The sequence below is a fragment of the Paramormyrops kingsleyae genome, chromosome 12 (genome assembly GCF_048594095.1).
Source record: "Paramormyrops kingsleyae isolate MSU_618 chromosome 12, PKINGS_0.4, whole genome shotgun sequence".
Classification (NCBI taxonomy): Eukaryota; Metazoa; Chordata; class Actinopteri; order Osteoglossiformes; family Mormyridae; genus Paramormyrops; species Paramormyrops kingsleyae.
In genome coordinates this window covers 31,057,582-31,074,797 of record NC_132808.1, presented here as the reverse complement: position 1 = coordinate 31,074,797, position 17,216 = coordinate 31,057,582, and the positions used below count along the sequence as shown (strand labels likewise).

Sequence of the window (17,216 nt, the reverse complement as noted above, 5' to 3'; positions counted from 1 at the left end):
ACCCCTACAATTTGTTTAGCTAAATTGTATGAATTTAAACATTCAGGCTGTCTTGTCAAGGGCGTCAACACACACATAATCACATGTGCAGAACATAAATGCACAACTTTGCCACTAAATGGCAGTGTCTACCACACCTGGGGACAGAACAATCAGTGACAAAGGGCAGCCCTGGCATAGTCTTACATCCACTGGGAGTCTGACTTATTGCTGGCAATGTAAAGCAAGTTCTCACTCTGGTTATATAGGGACCTGATTGATGTAACAATGTACCTCAAACCTCATACCTCAAACCTCATACTCCCAAAGCCCCCCCCCCCCCCCCACTAGGACTCCGTGAGGGACATGGTTGTACACCTTTTCCAAGTCAACAAAACGCACATAGCTTGGTCGGGAAAACTGGCGTGAACCGTGCTATCCTCGCAATTATCTTTAAGGTAAAGAGCTTGTCCAGCATTCCACGACCAGGAAGGAACCTGTATGATTTCTCCTGCTGTACCAGAGTGTTTTGGATACACTAGATTTGTTTTGAAGACTGTCTAAAATATATTTTGAGACTTTTATTTTATTATTATTTTCTATGATTTATTACGGGACTTCTGTCCTGATGGATCACGTCACACTTACCTGGCATGTAGAGCGGATTATCGGGGAGTACAGGTGGGGGGTGTGTGTGTGAATTTTGATTGTATATTTATTTGTTTGTTTTTGCATAAGAACATGTTTTATTTTCGTTAAGTAGAAGATGTCTGTGTTCTTTTTGTCACTTAATGTTTAATGTGAGTTGTAATTATTTTTGAGGTTTTTCTAAAAATCTCTTCCCCGCCTGTTATGGAATAATCCGCACCCTTGGTTTAGTGGACTGGAATTCCTGTTTCGCTCTCTTTTTGAAACGTGCCATGACGGTGAGAGGTATGTGTAATCTGCACGTGATAAGTTAATTATGTGTATGTGTGACATTTATTATGGTTGACCGGGTGTTTGAGTTTTCCCTAATGTGAGATATATTGTTACATATGTGCAGAAAGGAGGGATAAAAGACCTTTGTATTAATTGTTTTCTGTGCAGAAATATACGAATTGACTACATCCTGGTGTCGTTCCGTCATTGAGGCACAACTACACTCACCTAAAGGATTATTAGGAACACCTGTTCAATTTCTCATTAATGCAATTATCTAATCAACTAATCACATGGCAGTTGCTTCAATGCATTTGGGGGTGTGGTCCTGGTCAAGACAATCTCCTGAACTCCAATCTGAATGTCAGAATGGGAAAGAAAGGTGATTTAAGCAATTTTGAGCGTGGCATGGTTGTTGGTGCCAGACTGGCCGGTCTGAGTATTTCACAGTCTGCTCAGTTACTGGGATTTTCACGCACAACCATTTCTAGGGTTTACAAAGAATGGTGTGCAAAGGGAAAAACATCCAGTATGCGGCAGTCCTGTGGGCGAAAATGCCGCCTTGATGCTAGAGGTCAGAGGAGAACGGGCCGACTGATTCAAGCTGATAGAAGAGCAACTTTGACTGAAATAACCACTCGTTACAACCAAGGTATGCAGCAAAGCATTTGTGAAGCTACAACATGCACAACCTTGAGGCGGATGGGCTACAACAGCAGAAGACCCCACCGGATACCACTCATCTCCACTACAAATAGGAAAAAGAGGCTACAATTTGCACGAGCTCACCAAAATTGGACAGTTGAAGACTGGAAAAATGTTGCCTGGTCTGATGAGTCTCGATTTCTGTTGAGACATTCAAATGGTAGAGTCAGAATTTGGCGTAAACAGAATGAGAACATGGATCCATCATGCCTTGTTACCACTGTGCAGGCTGGTGGTGGTGGTGTAATGGTGTGGGGGATGTTTCCTTGGCACACTTTAGGCCCCTTAGTGCCAATTGGGCATCGTTTAAATGCCACGGCCTACCTGAGCATTGTTTATGACCATGTACATCCCTTTATGACCACCATGTACCCATCCTCTGATGGCTACTTCCAGCAGGATAATGCACCATGTCACAAAGCTCGAATCATTTCAAATTGGTTTCTTGAACATGACAATGAGTTCACTGTACTAAAATGGCCCCCACAGTCACCAGATCTCAACCCAATAGAGCATCTTTGGGATGTGGTGGAACGGGAGCTTCGTGCCCTGGATGTGCATCCCACAAATCTCCATCAACTGCAAGATGCTATCCTATCAATATGGGCCAACATTTCTAAAGAATGCTTTCAGCACCTTGTTGAATCAATGCCACGTAGAATTAAGGCAGTTCTGAAGGCGAAAGGGGGTCAAACACCGTATTAGTATGGTGTTCCTAATAATCCTTTAGGTGAGTGTATATATATATATATAAAAAAAAAAAAAACTACACAACGCAGAACGAAACACGCTACACTGGATCTCAGGTTCAATCAATGGATGGACCCTCCTCTCCAATACCCCGGCATAGACCTTCCAGGGAGGCTGAGGTGTGTGATCCCCCTGAAGATGAAACACATTCTCCAGTCCCCTTTCTTAAAGATTAGAACCACCACCCCAGTATACCAATCCAAAGGGCACTATCCCTACCCTCCAAACAATGTTGAAGAGGCGTGTCAGCCAAGACAGCACAGTAAAATTAAGTGCTTTCAGAAACTCAGGAGGAATCTTATCCACCCCTGGAGCCTTACCACTCAGTACGTTTACGTGCACACTAAGAAAATCTAATTGTGTTCGGCCGACTAACACTACTTTTAAAATACATGTAAACATGTTAGTCTGACTAAAATTGTTCTATTAGTTGGACTAAGACACCCAGATAATGCGATTTGAAGTCAATTTACTCCTGCATATTTATGTTAAATTGGACTCAAACTGGTCTAGGTGCTCTGCACATGCTCCACAGTCCCTTCCCCCCGGCTTTGACCTGAAAGTAGCAGAAGAAACCAGTACGCAGAAGAAGCTTGAGCATAGCAGAGAACGTACAGCACGTACAACATGTACAGCACTGTAAAGCTGTCCAATCACCACTCAACTAAAAGGTGCTTTTCTACCAGACCAGGTACCGTACTTTTCGTACTTCAAGAAAGTAACAAAGGTACAGCAATTCAAAGTGTTGGTTTTCCACTGGTGTAGGAACTGGTACTGGCGCTGATTGACATCACAACTATTTTGTACAGGTTCCTAGTTGGACTGAAGTCCCACAAAGCAAGGAAGAAGCCCTTTATTAATGAGAAACATATTCAGACACACACCCATAAACTGAGAAATGAGTGAAACAAAAAATTGTGCTATGGTCTCTTTTTGCAGCTGTATATTGCAGGCGGCATGGATACCCTTTTATAAGAAAAGAGTCTAAGTAGATTTGATCAATTCATTATACCTTATAAGCGTTTAGGTTGTGCACCATACAGCACACAGAGTGCAAACAGAAGTGCAGGACACCAGAAGTCAGGGAAAATGCGGGGTTTAATTAAAACAAAGGCAAGGCAAGCGAACGCAGACAGACAATACAACATTAATGACAGTACTGAGGAAACATACCTAATGCAGACTTAAGACTAATGACTACAACAAGACACAGCTGGTAAACACGGGGATTCCACACGAGGTTAACGAGGGGTGTGGCACACAGAAGGAGTGGACAATTGGGGCAGGACAGTAGGTAGGTACATGCTACTATTGTCCATACCCAAATATACACCCTTGCTTACATTGTATGTACATCTCCACACAGTCCTCTGCATTCAAAAGCTTGTTTGGTTCACCAGGAGCCCATTTCTGGAAATTCCAGCGAGAACCATCCGTCCCTTGCTCCCCTCAGGAGAATTCACCAATTGGAGGCTGGGGGGTTCAAATTTGTTATTTTACTTCATGGCTGGTTGTGAATCTTGCCCCATCTGGGTAAACTATGGGAACTTCCAAAGTCCCAAAATTGCATCATGGGACCCACCTGTAACGGCCGGTGATATCACGACGGGAAGGAAGGCAAGGGAGTCCAGGATACAGGGTTTAATGAGGATAGGAGACGATCTGGAGCACAAGACAGGCATCAACAGCTAAAAACATTAATGATAGGACTGGGGAAACATACTCCAACGTGGACTTGAATACACAGGACTGAATGAAACGACAAGAATCAGCTGGGAACAATCAGGATTGTACACGAGGTTAATGAGGGGGCGTGGCACACGGGAGGATCGAACGAGCAGGTCATGACACCACCCTGCAAATTTTATGGTGACAAGTATGTCCATACATACATCCATTGTCCATACCGACAGTATTGCAGCAAACCATGTAAGAAAATAACCGTGATTTTTATTTAAATTGCTTTTCCAAGCATAGTCAATTTGAATGCATATACTGTTAATTATCAACCAGTTAATGTATTTACATCGACTTTGTGATCGATTTTAAGTGCCATGTAATCTTTTCATCAGTTTACAATAGAAATATTAAATACGTCTTGAAGGCCACATAGACCATTAAAGACATGAAATGTGTGGCTTGAGTGGTTTGTCGTCATAGATGCCACCGTCTTTCATCTTCGTCGTGACTGAGGACTCGATGGCTGTGTCCTGTAGCTGGTAGGCTTTTTCATGCAGGAATACCCAGCTAGAACAGTAGTTTGGTGTAGGACGCCACATGGGGAGAAGGAAACCCGGAAGAATGAGTGAGTAGAGGGACCAAGGGCATTTGATTCAATCAGGCATAATAACCAGTGATTCATCCATACTTCTCCTTAAAGGGATGCGATTGTAGTGGGTTGAAATGGGGTGCATGTCCCTTTAAAGATGAGCCATTGCATTTGCGTTACACCTGAGGCAATTTAATTTGTCACGTGACACTCAGTAATTAGTCTGGGGGCTATTTTATGAAGTCGGCTGGGAAGTAGTGAGGTGAGTGCCAAGATGAAGTGCCGTGTGGTTGCCCCCTCTCCATCTGCTTTGCATTCCTGCTGGTTCCGTTTTGGCTGTGTGGAATGGCTGGTGAGCATTGAGTGTCACTCCGTTGAAGGTATGTCTAAACGGGGGATACGCTGTGATCGTATTTTGTGATTGGGTGTTCTAAGTTTTCCCTATAGGCTAGGGCGCGCTTGTTTGGAGTGTTGTGCGTCCTCATTGTTATCTGCTGGTATGTAGCCTCCTTATCAATGTGATGTTGCTATATGGTGATCCTGTTTGGTCATTCCCCGTATGAGAGGAGGAATTACTACTTCCAGACTGTAGTATGTGGCTACCTTAACTTAATTTACTTGTAACTTAACCTCTATAGTATTTATGTGTCTTTTGCACCTTATATTTTCCACCGGTTGTAAGCTGCCTGTTACTGATTGGACCTGCTTCCTGGGTGCCAGTTGATGCTGTTGCACGTCATCGCTTCCGTGCTCACTGGCTCGTTGGGCTTCGTGTGTGCTTCATGTGTGCGGCCAGGTCATCAGAGCGGAACTAATTTTGTGTGTGTGTGTTTTATGTGTTGTATGATTAGTTTGAATCATTGGTTCGTCGCTTTATTTTTATTTCATTTTTTTTTGTTTTTTTTTTTATGGTTGCCGTATCGTTATTTTGTAAACCACAACGGTGGCAAGTCTGCCGCAGTGCATGAACATGTAACTTTGCCTTAACATTTGCTGTGCTTAATCACTTGAGTGACTTATGGTGTGTGTAGTGAGGTATTGCCGTGCTTGGTGTAACTACAATATTACCTGTGTGTACCTGCCCGGCCTGAGTTACTGGTCAAACTGGTGTGTTTGTGTAGTATAGTGGACCCTTCCTGGTAAACCTCAATCTGGTTATGTTACGGGTGGTGTTCCACCCCCTTCAGAGTAGGAACCAGTAGTGGGTTTGCGTTGGCCATTGAAAATTAAGCAAAGGAGCTATTTTGTTATAGTTTCTTGGTCCCCTGTCTTTGTCATCCCTGTTGGTGCAGTGTGAAAATAATAAATTTATTAGTTTTATAGAATCCTGTCTCTGCTTCGTTGTGGCAATGAATCTGTGAGCCTCACCTGTGTATATGTAGAATATGTGTGTAGTTAGTGCACGTATTACTTAAGTCGTAGGTGGTAGCCGACCCCTAGGTGGCGTCGTCGATAAAAATTCCAATCTTTACCCTTGTGCCACTACATAAGGTACCAGGAGACCGCAGAAATTGTTTAACCGGTTTTTGAGTGAATGAATGAAAGAATGACTTCCTTTATTGTCATTGCATAACATACAATGAAATTGGAAGACTATCCTTGTCATCACTGCAAGAAAGAAAGAAAAGACAGGAAGGATACAAAATACAGAAAAAAATAAGATGGATAGAATAAAAGAGAACAGGAATATAAACCTTCCCCCCATCTGTCTTCCTTTTGCACCTACCTCTCCTTACTTCCATCTACCCACCCCCCCATGTATCACTTTTATCTTCCCCAACACAGAAAGATATTTTGATTCCCCCCCCCCCACACAGACAGACGCAGGCAGACAGACAGACGCAGGCAGACAGACAGACGCAGGCAGGCAGACAGACGCAGGCAGGCAGACAGACGCAGGCAGGCAGACAGACGCAGGCAGGCAGACAGACGCAGGCAGGCAGAGACTAATTGGAGATACTAAAATTGCCCATAGGTGTGCATGTGTGAGTGTGCCCTGTGATGGGCTGGCCCCCCACCCTGGGTTGTTCCCCACCTCGTACCGGTAGCTTCCGGGATAGGCTCCAGACCCCCCGCAACCCAGAAGGATAAGCGGTTTGGAAAATTACTGAATGATTTCTCTTTGTTTGATTAGCACATGCATGCTAACATTACATGCCATGTATGTAAGCTGCAGGCTTAGCCTTGTTGACTGTATGTACTCAGACCGTAAGTAATGCATAATATTTCCTAGTTATCTTAAAATTAGCAATACTAAATTTGAGTCCATCAATCAGAGAGGAGCTGAGCTGAGATTTATAATGTCATCTGCAATTTGTTTTTGTTATGTTAAGTGTATTGCATTGTGTTGTTCCGTTTATGTTTACAGACCACAAACTATTCTCTACGTAAAGTCCGGCAACAGAAGTCGCAGTACATCCTTTATTAGAAGTACTGGTGATCCGGACCCTATTTGCATTTACAGTTGAGTTCTAACCAGACTCTCCACAGTGGTTTAAATGTTCCTGTCCAGCGCATAGGCTCTCTGCTTCAGGCCCTCTGTATGTAGCTAGGCCCCTTAATCTACCACTGCAGCTGCGTCACTGATCCCTACGATCACTATTTACTTTCTTAAATATCACCAGCAATTCATTTGTCACGTCTCAGCTTCCCTTGTACACCATTGTTTCTTTTTTTTTTAGCACATTGAATGTGAAAGTGAAAAACTAATGTAATTTGCTTTGTAAAAGAAAATGAAACAAATGTGAATGTATGTGTAACAAGGGATCTAAGAAATTAGAAGGCAAAACAGTCATATAGTCCATACATATATATTTCTTTTATTTCATTTTATTTTGCATAAGCTCAGCGAAGCGTTTCAAACTGCTGCGAGTATTTGCTCATCTTGTACTTGTGCATGAATCCTGCCCTTTATTTGACTTTCTTGTGTCACGTGACTTTTGAAATCAGTGAAGAAAAACCCTTCAAGTGTTTTTCAGACTCTACCTCCCGGCTTGAAGGAACAAATAAAGGTTTTCTTCACCGCACACCTGTCATCATTCCAAGATCCCAGATCTATGGGAAAGAGAACTCGTCCCTTGAAGCAAACTGCCTTTATACCAATAAAACACATGTCTTATTTTTTAACTTAAGTGCATCTTGTTCTGTAGTTTCAAATCACTGCTGATTTGAACATTTTGGGATTTGCCATCAGATTTGTTCTGGGTCTTTACACTGGAAAAAGTCACGTTGACCATTAAAGATAAGCAGCTTTACATTATACTCTAATGAATGTTCTGTAACCATTTTCCATGCTTCCCTCTGGCTACTTTCCCTCCACCATTCTCCCATCTACACCGCTCCCCTTTCTTACTTTTCCAGTTCATCTCCACACAGTCCTCAGTATTGTTGGTGTTGTCTGGTTGACCCGGAACCCATTTCTTGAAATCCCAAACAGAACCATCTGTCCAGATGAACTTCTTTGACTGTTATGGGAGAGTGAGAAAGAGCAATATCACTGTCATGTGGACACACAGGTCACCAGGCTGATATTACCGTCCCTGGTTCACAGTAACATTACAAGGCACATGGATGTCCCAGCCCTGTTCCAACGTCTCCCTGCGCTCCGTCACCTGGAAAAGCTCCATCCCACCCAACCAGATCCGTGGTAAGGAGTAGTTATATTTCATCACAATGCAGTTGACACCAGAGTTTGCTTGTTCATCATGCACAGAGACCAGGTGACCCCCTGTGACCTTTTCCCTGCAAGCAAACTGGTACATAGAGGAACGATTAAGCTGAATGCAGTATATCAGTAATACAGATGTTGACTCTGATTGTGATACTGTTTAAAAGATGGAATTATTAGGTTCATTTACGGAACCAGAACTGAATAAATCACCTGGGGGTGGTTTGGGCTTTACCTCGGCATCAGCGAAGGAGCATGGTTTGTTGAAATACTTCACACAGTAGGGGCCCACTCCGTACCAGTCCTCATAGTTCCTTACAAGACAGCGTTTTGGGAAGTTGCTGCCGCAGTTCTGCTGTACGTCCACAGAGACGGAGCCTGAAAACACAGAAAACATAATAATTCCATGGGGTCGTGCTACAATGGCGGCTCTAGACCATTTCAACTGGAGGGGCCAGACTGAGGTCAGATGTTCTGTTGGGAGGGGGGGGCAGATGCATTTGACCTCAATGTCCACCAAGTATTACTTACAGTAGATTGCCAGCATTAAAAATCAAAAGACGATTTTAAAAACCTATACGATATTTATGCAATGCTTTGCAGTTATATTTTACAGTTGTTACAAATATGTAACTCTCTGATTTCTTGTTAGACTTAGTCTTTTGCTTCCACAAGCTTGATTATTTTTTTCTGTCATTTACTTTGCTTTTCACCAACTGAACCGACTCAACTGCCTGGCCCACTGCATTGAGTCCGTCGCGAAAATGTGCTTACGTTTCCATTTCGCCTGTTCCCAGCAGACAAAATTTACATACCAATATATCCAAATAATAATAGTAAATAATAAGAGTACAGTAATTCATTACTCAGTAACTCAGACACAAGTGGCATACATATTTAGGGTGGCCACGAGGGGGCCATGCGCGGTGTCATGGGGGCACTGCCCCCCCCAGAACCCCCCCCAGAACATCCCCTGCTTTGCTATGATCTGAAGACTCCTAATTTGTCTGAGTGTCATGATATTGAATTCTCTTTCTCTGAAGTTACGATGATCGTAGCGTTACAAAGGTTTTGGCAAACAGCCTTTAACTAGGACTGTTGTGATGTATGGAATTCCCAAACTGAACTAAACAAATCATTTGGGGCTGTTTGGATTCAGTGCTTAATGCCCCAGGCTTGTCACATGTCTGACACCCAATGGCCTGTTTAAGTGACCATTAGAATGGCTCTCAGGAAACTGACCATCATCCATTGCAGCAGGCATGGCAGACAGGCAGAGGAGTGCAATCCCCAGCAAGCTTGGAGTCATCATGTCTCAGTTCTTCAGTCCCACAACACCTTCCTGCAGAGCAAACCAGAGGTTACAGTTACTTTATGACGATCCCTGATACCATGTTTGTTAATTAGTACTCAGTTTTTCTACATCATTCTTTAATTCATTTTTAAACAGAAAATTGTATAAGCCACCTGTTATACTCCGGCACTATGCGACTGTATGAAAAGGCATATTTAAATATGACATGTGTGTATGTATATACTATATATTAATACATATGTAATACATTGTACATGTGTGTCAGGTTCAGATAATCATAAAAGACTCACCTTTGAAGATGCGTGGCTCTCTTTGTCCTCCCTCAATTTCATTTTGAGCCTCTTTATACGTTTGTACCTGACACTCACACCCCCCCACACCCCCCACACCCCTACCCCATCACTCATACTGGGAGGTGTAAGGCCACCCCGGGCCATCGTGTGAGTAACATAACTATATCCAGAATGTCATTAACAGTTGGCTCCTTGTTTTACCATGTTTTGTTTCTCGCTGTAGAAGTTTAAAGATAGACTCTGTAGCTGTGCAGACTGGATTCATCTAATGAACAGAATGCTGTGACTGGGGCAGGTAAACTTGGAAAAGCAAGACAGCTTATATATCTCCCTTATCTGTCATTTCTGTCTCTACCTAATAGATGCAGCTCCCTCAATGGACTGAAGCATTTCCATTCGGAAAACCATACATGCAATGGAGGAAGGTTCATTATTTGTAGCTGAAAACTATCTCAAACTATCGCCTGCCAGAGAGGTCACATATATTGTTTCCAAAGCCAGTGTCTGTTTCCAATGTCTGATCAGTCTGGGGATCTTTCAGTTTGTGCTTGTAATCCAAACTGCACTGCCTCTGACCCCCATCTTTCAGCTAAATAATCAGAATACAAGTACCTGGGACCCCTTATCAATATGTCAAATATGTAAAGCAGAAATGCCAGTGGCACAGCGACTGTGTATTTTGAGGACAGCTCGAGCTAAGACACCATAAACAACACTGTAAATGCTGTGCTGGAAGGCTTGCTTATTAAGATTGTCTCGAGAGACTCATTTAATTAGTCAAAACACTAACCCCAGGCTGTCATCCACTATCTAGAAAGACAGACTAAAAATTAGAGTGAAAGATACTGTATGTGACTGGTACCCAAAGTTGTTATGAGTAAGATGCACTGTATTGATCCAAGGGGGAAATTTTGGTGCATACAGTAATCAGCACATAGTGCAGTGACAAACATACATACAGTGCCAATCAGTTAAGCTGCAAAGGCATATCACACACACTGCAATCTAGAGATGGAAGTTCCGTTTCGAAGAGAATCCATTCCGAAGAGCATTGAGACTTCTGGTACTGAAGTGGGTTTCGCAAAATGTTTTGAAACATCAGTCACATGAACGCTGTGTCATCTTTCCAGAGGCAGGAAAAAAGAACTGGAAAATTTGGGTGTGTTTTGGATGTTTGTGGTGTTGTTGGTTTGAGCGAGTAGTTTGGCAATTAACATTTCAAATACAATGATATTAGTTATATAGGTTAGGAGCAAGACTGAGTGTGATTTAGATAGAGGTATAGTAAGGTACTCATAGTAGGTGTACTATAAAGGTTTTTGTTATTTAGTTAGGAACAAACACTGCAAAGTTAGATCATGCGTGCACACTTAGATTACATATTAGACTTAGATTAACATTATTAACATAGTTATATAAAGATAGATAGTCATGTCATTGTCCTTTGACAACTCCATAATTAACTGTAACTGCAGTAATTGGCCCAAAGCAGATAGTTCTGAAATACATCCCCAGTCGAACCCAGCATCCAGCAGACACCCAAAACCAAGGACAGTAATCCAAATACTTTATTAATTTATTAGGTAAAACAAAAACACAAACAGGCAGGCGCAAGAACAAGGGCACAAAATAAGTAACAGTGTACACATCAAATAAGCACCACGCACTTTACACGCTTTCGCTCTCAAAGGTCTGTATGGTACAGAGCATGTGAGCGGAGCGGAGCGGTGAGACTTTCCGCTCCTCGCTCACAAGGCTGTTGGCTCCGCCCGCTCCTCCGCTCTAATTCGCACTACGCCGCTCCGCTCAACACCGTTCCTCAGTCCACTAAAATGTCCACCCGCTCCAGTCAAATCGCTCCACGCTCGCTCCAATTTAAAAGAGGGACAAATAATCTGCATGCTTAACCAATGTCACCTTAAACCGAAGCCTTATGTCATAAAGAAATATGAGCAACGGCAACATTGCCAGTCAGAACAGAAAATATTTATTTTTAAGCAACCTATAGGCAACAATTACGGACAGGTTTGGAAATGGCATTCCACACAAAAATAAGCTTAAAATAAAGGAATCAGTGGGCTTAATAGCCTAAAGAATATACAGACATGTTTTAAATTCCTCAATTTTTTTCTGTTGATGCAGCACGTCTCTAAAATAAAATTTTACGTTACGTGAAATAAAAAAAAAAATCTTATTAGACCTACAGGGTTTATATTAGGTGGACTTCAGCCCTGAGTATAGGTGGTTATAAACCCTGTTTAGGTGGACTTCAGCCCTGAGTATAGGTGGTTATAAACCCTGTTTAGGTGGACTTCAGCCCTGAGTATAGGTGGTTATAAACCCTGTTTAGGTGGACTTCAGCCCTGAGTATAGGTGGTTATAAACCCTGTTTAGGTGGACTTCAGCCCTGAGTATAGGTGGTTATAAACCCTGTTTAGGTGGACTTCAGCCCTGAGTATAGGTGGTTATAAAGCCTGTTTAGGTGGACTTCAGCCCTGAGTATAGGTGGTTATAAACTCTGTTTAGGTGGACTTCAGCCCTGAGTATAGGTGGTTATAAACCCTGTTTAGGTGGACTTCAGCCCTGAGTATAGGTGGTTATAAACCCTGTTTAGGTGGACTTCAGCCCTGAGTATAGGTGGTTATAAAGCCTGTTTAGGTGGACTTCAGCCCTGAGTATAGGTGGTTATAAACCCTGTTTAGGTGGACTTCAGCCCTGAGTATAGGTGGTTATAAACCCTGTTTAGGTGGACTTCAGCCCTGAGTATAGGTGGTTATAAACCCTGTTTAGGTGGACTTCAGCCCTGAGTATAGGTGGTTATAAACCCTGTTTAGGTGGACTTCAGCCCTGAGTATAGGTGGTTTTAAACCCTTTATAAAAATGTAAATGTGTAACAAGGGATCTACGAAATTAAAAGATGTTTTAGCAGTTAAGCTCAGTAATTGAAAATATAAGAATGCAAAACAGTCATATGGTCAATACATACATATTTTTATTTATTTTATTTTGCATGAGTTCAGCCAAGCGTTTCAAACTGCTGCGAGTATTTGCACATCTCGTACTTGTGCATTAATCCTGCCCTTTATTTGACTTTCTTTGTGTCACGTGACTTTTGAAATCAGTGAAGAGAAAACCTTTCAAGTGTTTTTCAGACTCTACCTCCCGGCTTGAAGGAGCAAATAAAGTTTTTCTTCTCCTCACAGCCGTCATCATTCCAAAGTCCCGTGTCTGTAGGAAAGAAAAGTCATCCCTTGAAGCAAACCATCTTTATATTGTTAAACTCGGGTCTAATTTTTAACTTAAATGCATCTTGTTCCGTATTTTCAAATCACTGCTGATTTGAAAATCTTGAGATCTGCCATCAGATTTGTTCTGGCAGTGGATTGTGTTTACACTGGAAAAAGTCACTTTGAACATTAAAGTTAAGCCGCTTTAATCATTGCATTGTCCTATAATAAATGTTCTGTAACCATTTTCCATGCTTCCCTCTGGCTACTTTCCCTCCACCGTTCTCCCATCTACGCCGCTCCCCTTTCTTACTTTTCCAGTTCATCTCCACACAGTCCTCAGTATTGTTGGTGTTGTCTGGTTGACCTGGAACCCATTTCTTGAAATCCCAAACAGAACCATCTGTCCAGATGAACTTCTTTGACTGTTATGGGAGAGTGAGAAAGAGCAATATCACTGTCATGTGGACACACAGGTCACCAGGCTGATATTACCGTCCCTGGTTCACAGTAACATTACAAGGCACATGGATGTCCCAGCCCAGTTCCAACGTCTCCCTGCACTCCGTCACCTGGAAAAGCTCCATCCCACCCAACCAGATCCGTGGTGAGGAGTAGTTATATTTCATCACAATGCAGATGACATCAGAGTTTGCTTGTTCATCATGCACAGAGACCAGGTGACCCCCTGTGGCCTTTTCCCTGCAAGCAAACTGGTACACAGAGGAACGATTAAGCTGAATGCAGTATATCAGTAGTACAGATGGTGGGTGTGTCCGAAATCGCGCACTTACGTCAGTGCACTGAGATGTAGTGCGTAGTGCGCACTCCGCACTTCCTTCTGTAGTGCACACTATCATGGGTAAGTGCTGCCCTAAATGGAACACTAACGTTTTGCACTTACCGGAAGTGACGGACTAGCATTTGATCGCGATTCTCCAGCGCGCCAAAATATCTGCCGTGTTCTGTTTACAATGAATTTCCTTGTGGTTTTATTTGCGTGTATATAACCTAACTACTACCGCCTAACCGACTAAAAAACTGCTAACATTTACGTGTGCAAACTCTTCTAAGTCAATATAATCGCAAACTCAAACAAATTATCTATAACTGTCATCAGAGAGTGACAGGCTACGCACCGCAGTAAACATCAGTAAAATAATTTTATTAACGTGATTACGCTGATTTATATGTAGCAGTTGCCTCCGGTTTGTGCGCGGTTTCGGACACACCCGTTGACTCTAATTGTGAGCCTGTTTAAAAGATGGAATTATTAGGTTCATTTACAGAACCAGAACTGAATAAAGCACCTGGGGGTGGTTTGGACTTTACCTCGGCATCAGGGAAGGAACATGATGTGTTGAAATACTTCACACAGTAGGGGCCCACTTTGTACCAGTCCTCATACTTCCTTACACGACAGCGTTTTGGGAAGTTGCTGGCGCAGTTCTGCTGTACGTCCACAGAGACGGAGCCTGAAAACATAACAATTCCATGGGGTCGTGCTACAATGGCGGCTCCAGACCATTTCAACTGGAGGGGCCAGACTGGGGTTAGATGTTCTGTTGGGGGGGCAGGGGGGGGCAGATGCATTTGACCTCAATGTCCTCCAAGTATTACTTACACTAGATTGCCAGCATTAAGAAGAAAAAGACAAATTTGAAAATCGCAAAAGTTAACTCTTTGCAGTCACATTTTACAGTTGTTACAAATATGTAACTCACTCTGATTTCTTGTTAGACTTAATCTTTTGCTTCCACAAGCTTGATTATTTTTTTCTGTCATTAACTTTGCTTTTCACCAACTGAACCGACTCAACTGCCTGGCCCACTGCATTGAGTCTGTCACGAAAATGTGCTTACGTTTCCATTTCGCCTGTTCCCAGCAGACAAAATTTACATACCAATATATCCAAATAATAATAATAAATAATAATAATAAGAGTACAGTAATTCATTACTCAGTAACTCAGACACAAGTGGCATACATATTTAGGGGGAGCCACGAGGGGGCCATGCGCGGTGTACCAGTACTGCCCCTACTTTGCTAGGATCTTAAGAGTCCTCATCTCTCCGAGAGTCATCATACTGAATTCTCTTTCTCTGAAGTTACAACAATCATAGCGTTACAAAGGTTTTGGCAAACAGCCTTTAGCTAGGACTGTTGTGATGTATGGAATTCCCAAACTGAGAGAAATCATTTGGGGCTGTTTGGATTCAGTGCTGAATGTCCCAGGCTTGTCACATGTCTGACACCCAATGACCTGTTTAAGTGACCATTAGAATGGCTTTCAGGAAACTGACCATAATCCATTGCAGCAGGCATGGCAGACAGGCAGAGGAGTGCAATCCCCAGCAAGCTTGGAGTCATCATGTCTCAGTTCAGTCCCACACCTTCCTGCAGAGCAAACCAGAGGTTATAAGAACATAAGAACATAAGAACATAAGAAATATACAAACGAGAGGAGGCCATTCGGCCCATCGAGCTCGCTTGGGGAGAACTTAACTAATAGCTCAGAGTTGTTAAAATCTTATCTAGCTCTGATTTAAAGGAACCCAAGGATTCAGCTTGCACTACGTTATCAGGAAGACTATTCCATACTCTGACTACACGCTGTGTAAAGAAGTGCTTCCTTAAATCCAGTTTGAAATGTTCTCCCGCTAATTTCCACCTATGGCCACGAGTTCTTGTATTTGAACTAATGCTGAAGTAACTATTCGGTTGAACAGCATCCAAACCTGTTAGAATCTTATAGACCTGGATCATGTCCCCCCTCAGTCTCCTTCATATGATGATCCCTGACACCATGTTGATTAAATAGTACTCAGTTTTTCTACATCATCCATTAATTAATATTTAAACAGAAACTTGTATAAGCCACCTGTTATACTCTGGCACTATGCGATTGTATGAAAAGGCATACTTAGATATGACCTGTGTGTATGTATAAATATGAATGTGTGCATATACAGTATATGTGACGGGTTTAGATCATTATAAAATACTCACCTTTTAAGACGCTTGCCTCTCATTACCCTCCTTCACTTTCATTTTGAACTTCTTTATATGTCTGTACGTGACACCCTAACCATAGCCCCTTCATTTATACCCTATCCCACCTACTTCCTGCAAGAGTTGCCCCCCCCCCCATTTTGAGATCTGGTAGTTTGTCCCTTTACTGTAGAAATTTCATTCAATTAGATTCATGAACTACGAGGTGATTTGTCACTGCTGATTAACATTGAGTCAAGTAGCTTGACCTTGAGAATGTGGTTTTAAATTCATATTAAAAGTCATGTGGATTTATTAAGGAAAGACCAGTGTTTGTTTTTGTTAATGAGGCCGGGAAAACGCAGACATTCTGTGTCTAGAGTGGCAGCAGTATGAAATAATTCTTCATAATGTCTAAATGTCATAATGTTCATTGTTTCAGCATAAATTCAGAGACAGCAAGTAATGTATAATACTCTTATAATGCTCCTAGGTCCATTAAAAAATCCAATTTAAAACCAGTGTTTGAAAATTAGTTAAATATAAATGCAAAAAACTCAATGAAAATTTGCATGAAAGGCAAGACTGATTCAATATGCCAGCAAATGTCCCACCCCTGCTCTGTGCAACACTTTTTGTACCTGCTCGCTGACAGAATCCACAACAAAGACAAAGTTGAACTGCATTACTGTTGAATGCTGTGCGTTGCATTGTGCTCACTAGTCCTTTCATCTGAAGCGACAGAGCAGAGTCAGATGGTCCCTGGTGCATTTGAAGCTGACGATCAGCAACCTTCTGACCTTGGGCCCTAGTCTGCATTGTACATTCTCTCAATAGGTAACACAATGACCCCATATTAATTCGCAGCATTGTGCAGCATAATGAAAAGAAGACAAGGTAGCTCTGTCACAGAAAAGGTCAGAGCTGCAGGGTAAATCGCTGCTTTATCAGAATAAGAACTGAAAATTAATTTGCTGACATGTTATTGACCGACCAGTCAATTGTATGCATTAGGGGCCTTGTTCCCACATAAGGAGCTCTGACCTTAGACTTACAGTTAAAGATCGCGAGTATGATGCCTGCATGGGGATTAAATGCT

At 42.3% G+C, this 17,216-nt stretch overlaps 2 protein-coding genes across 4 annotated transcripts in view; both read right to left on the bottom strand.

Moving 5' to 3' along the window:
- LOC140577692 (lectin-like) overlaps nucleotides 1-9,634 on the bottom strand; it is an 80,341-nt gene extending 70,707 nt beyond the window's left edge. Inside the window, exons 1-5 of one of the 3 annotated variants that reach the window (XM_072697933.1) lie at nucleotides 9,534-9,634; nucleotides 8,527-8,669; nucleotides 8,236-8,376; nucleotides 7,977-8,088; nucleotides 7,429-7,678 (exon numbers count right to left, since the gene is read on the bottom strand). In XM_072697933.1, the coding sequence (XP_072554034.1) occupies nucleotides 7,599-7,678; nucleotides 7,977-8,088; nucleotides 8,236-8,376; nucleotides 8,527-8,669; nucleotides 9,534-9,603 (546 nt within the window). In that variant the 5' untranslated portion in view covers nucleotides 9,604-9,634 and the 3' untranslated portion in view covers nucleotides 7,429-7,598. Of the gene's footprint in view, nucleotides 1-7,428; nucleotides 7,679-7,705; nucleotides 7,838-7,976; nucleotides 8,089-8,235; nucleotides 8,377-8,526; nucleotides 8,670-9,533 lie in introns of those variants that run through there. The other 2 variants (XM_072697936.1, XM_072697932.1) reach the window with 2 other exon arrangements.
- A 3,235-nt stretch (nucleotides 9,635-12,869) lies between these two features.
- LOC111836299 (lectin-like) lies at nucleotides 12,870-16,189 on the bottom strand. Its single transcript, XM_072697937.1, has 6 exons — nucleotides 16,136-16,189; nucleotides 15,430-15,523; nucleotides 14,459-14,601; nucleotides 13,699-13,839; nucleotides 13,440-13,551; nucleotides 12,870-13,127 (listed from the first exon to the last, which is right to left on the bottom strand). Exons 2-6 carry the CDS (start codon nucleotides 15,497-15,499, stop codon nucleotides 13,048-13,050), a joined length of 546 nt encoding a protein of 181 aa, XP_072554038.1. The 5' UTR covers nucleotides 15,500-15,523; nucleotides 16,136-16,189; the 3' UTR covers nucleotides 12,870-13,047.
- Nucleotides 16,190-17,216: the final 1,027 nt, after the last annotated feature.

What these genes read in the sequence shown, in the direction of transcription:
- LOC111836299 (XM_072697937.1), bottom strand. Translation starts at nt 15,499, where the DNA reads ATGATGACTCCAAGCTTGCTGGGGATTGCACTCCTCTGCCTGTCTGCC. An exon ending in GCCTGCTGCAATGGATTATG is followed by an intron (nt 14,602 to 15,429) that starts GTCAGTTTCCTG and finishes TTATGTTTTCAG; the next exon opens with GCTCCGTCTCTGTGGACGTA. An exon ending in GTTCCTTCCCTGATGCCGAG is followed by an intron (nt 13,840 to 14,458) that starts GTAAAGTCCAAA and finishes TCTGTGTACCAG; the next exon opens with TTTGCTTGCAGGGAAAAGGC.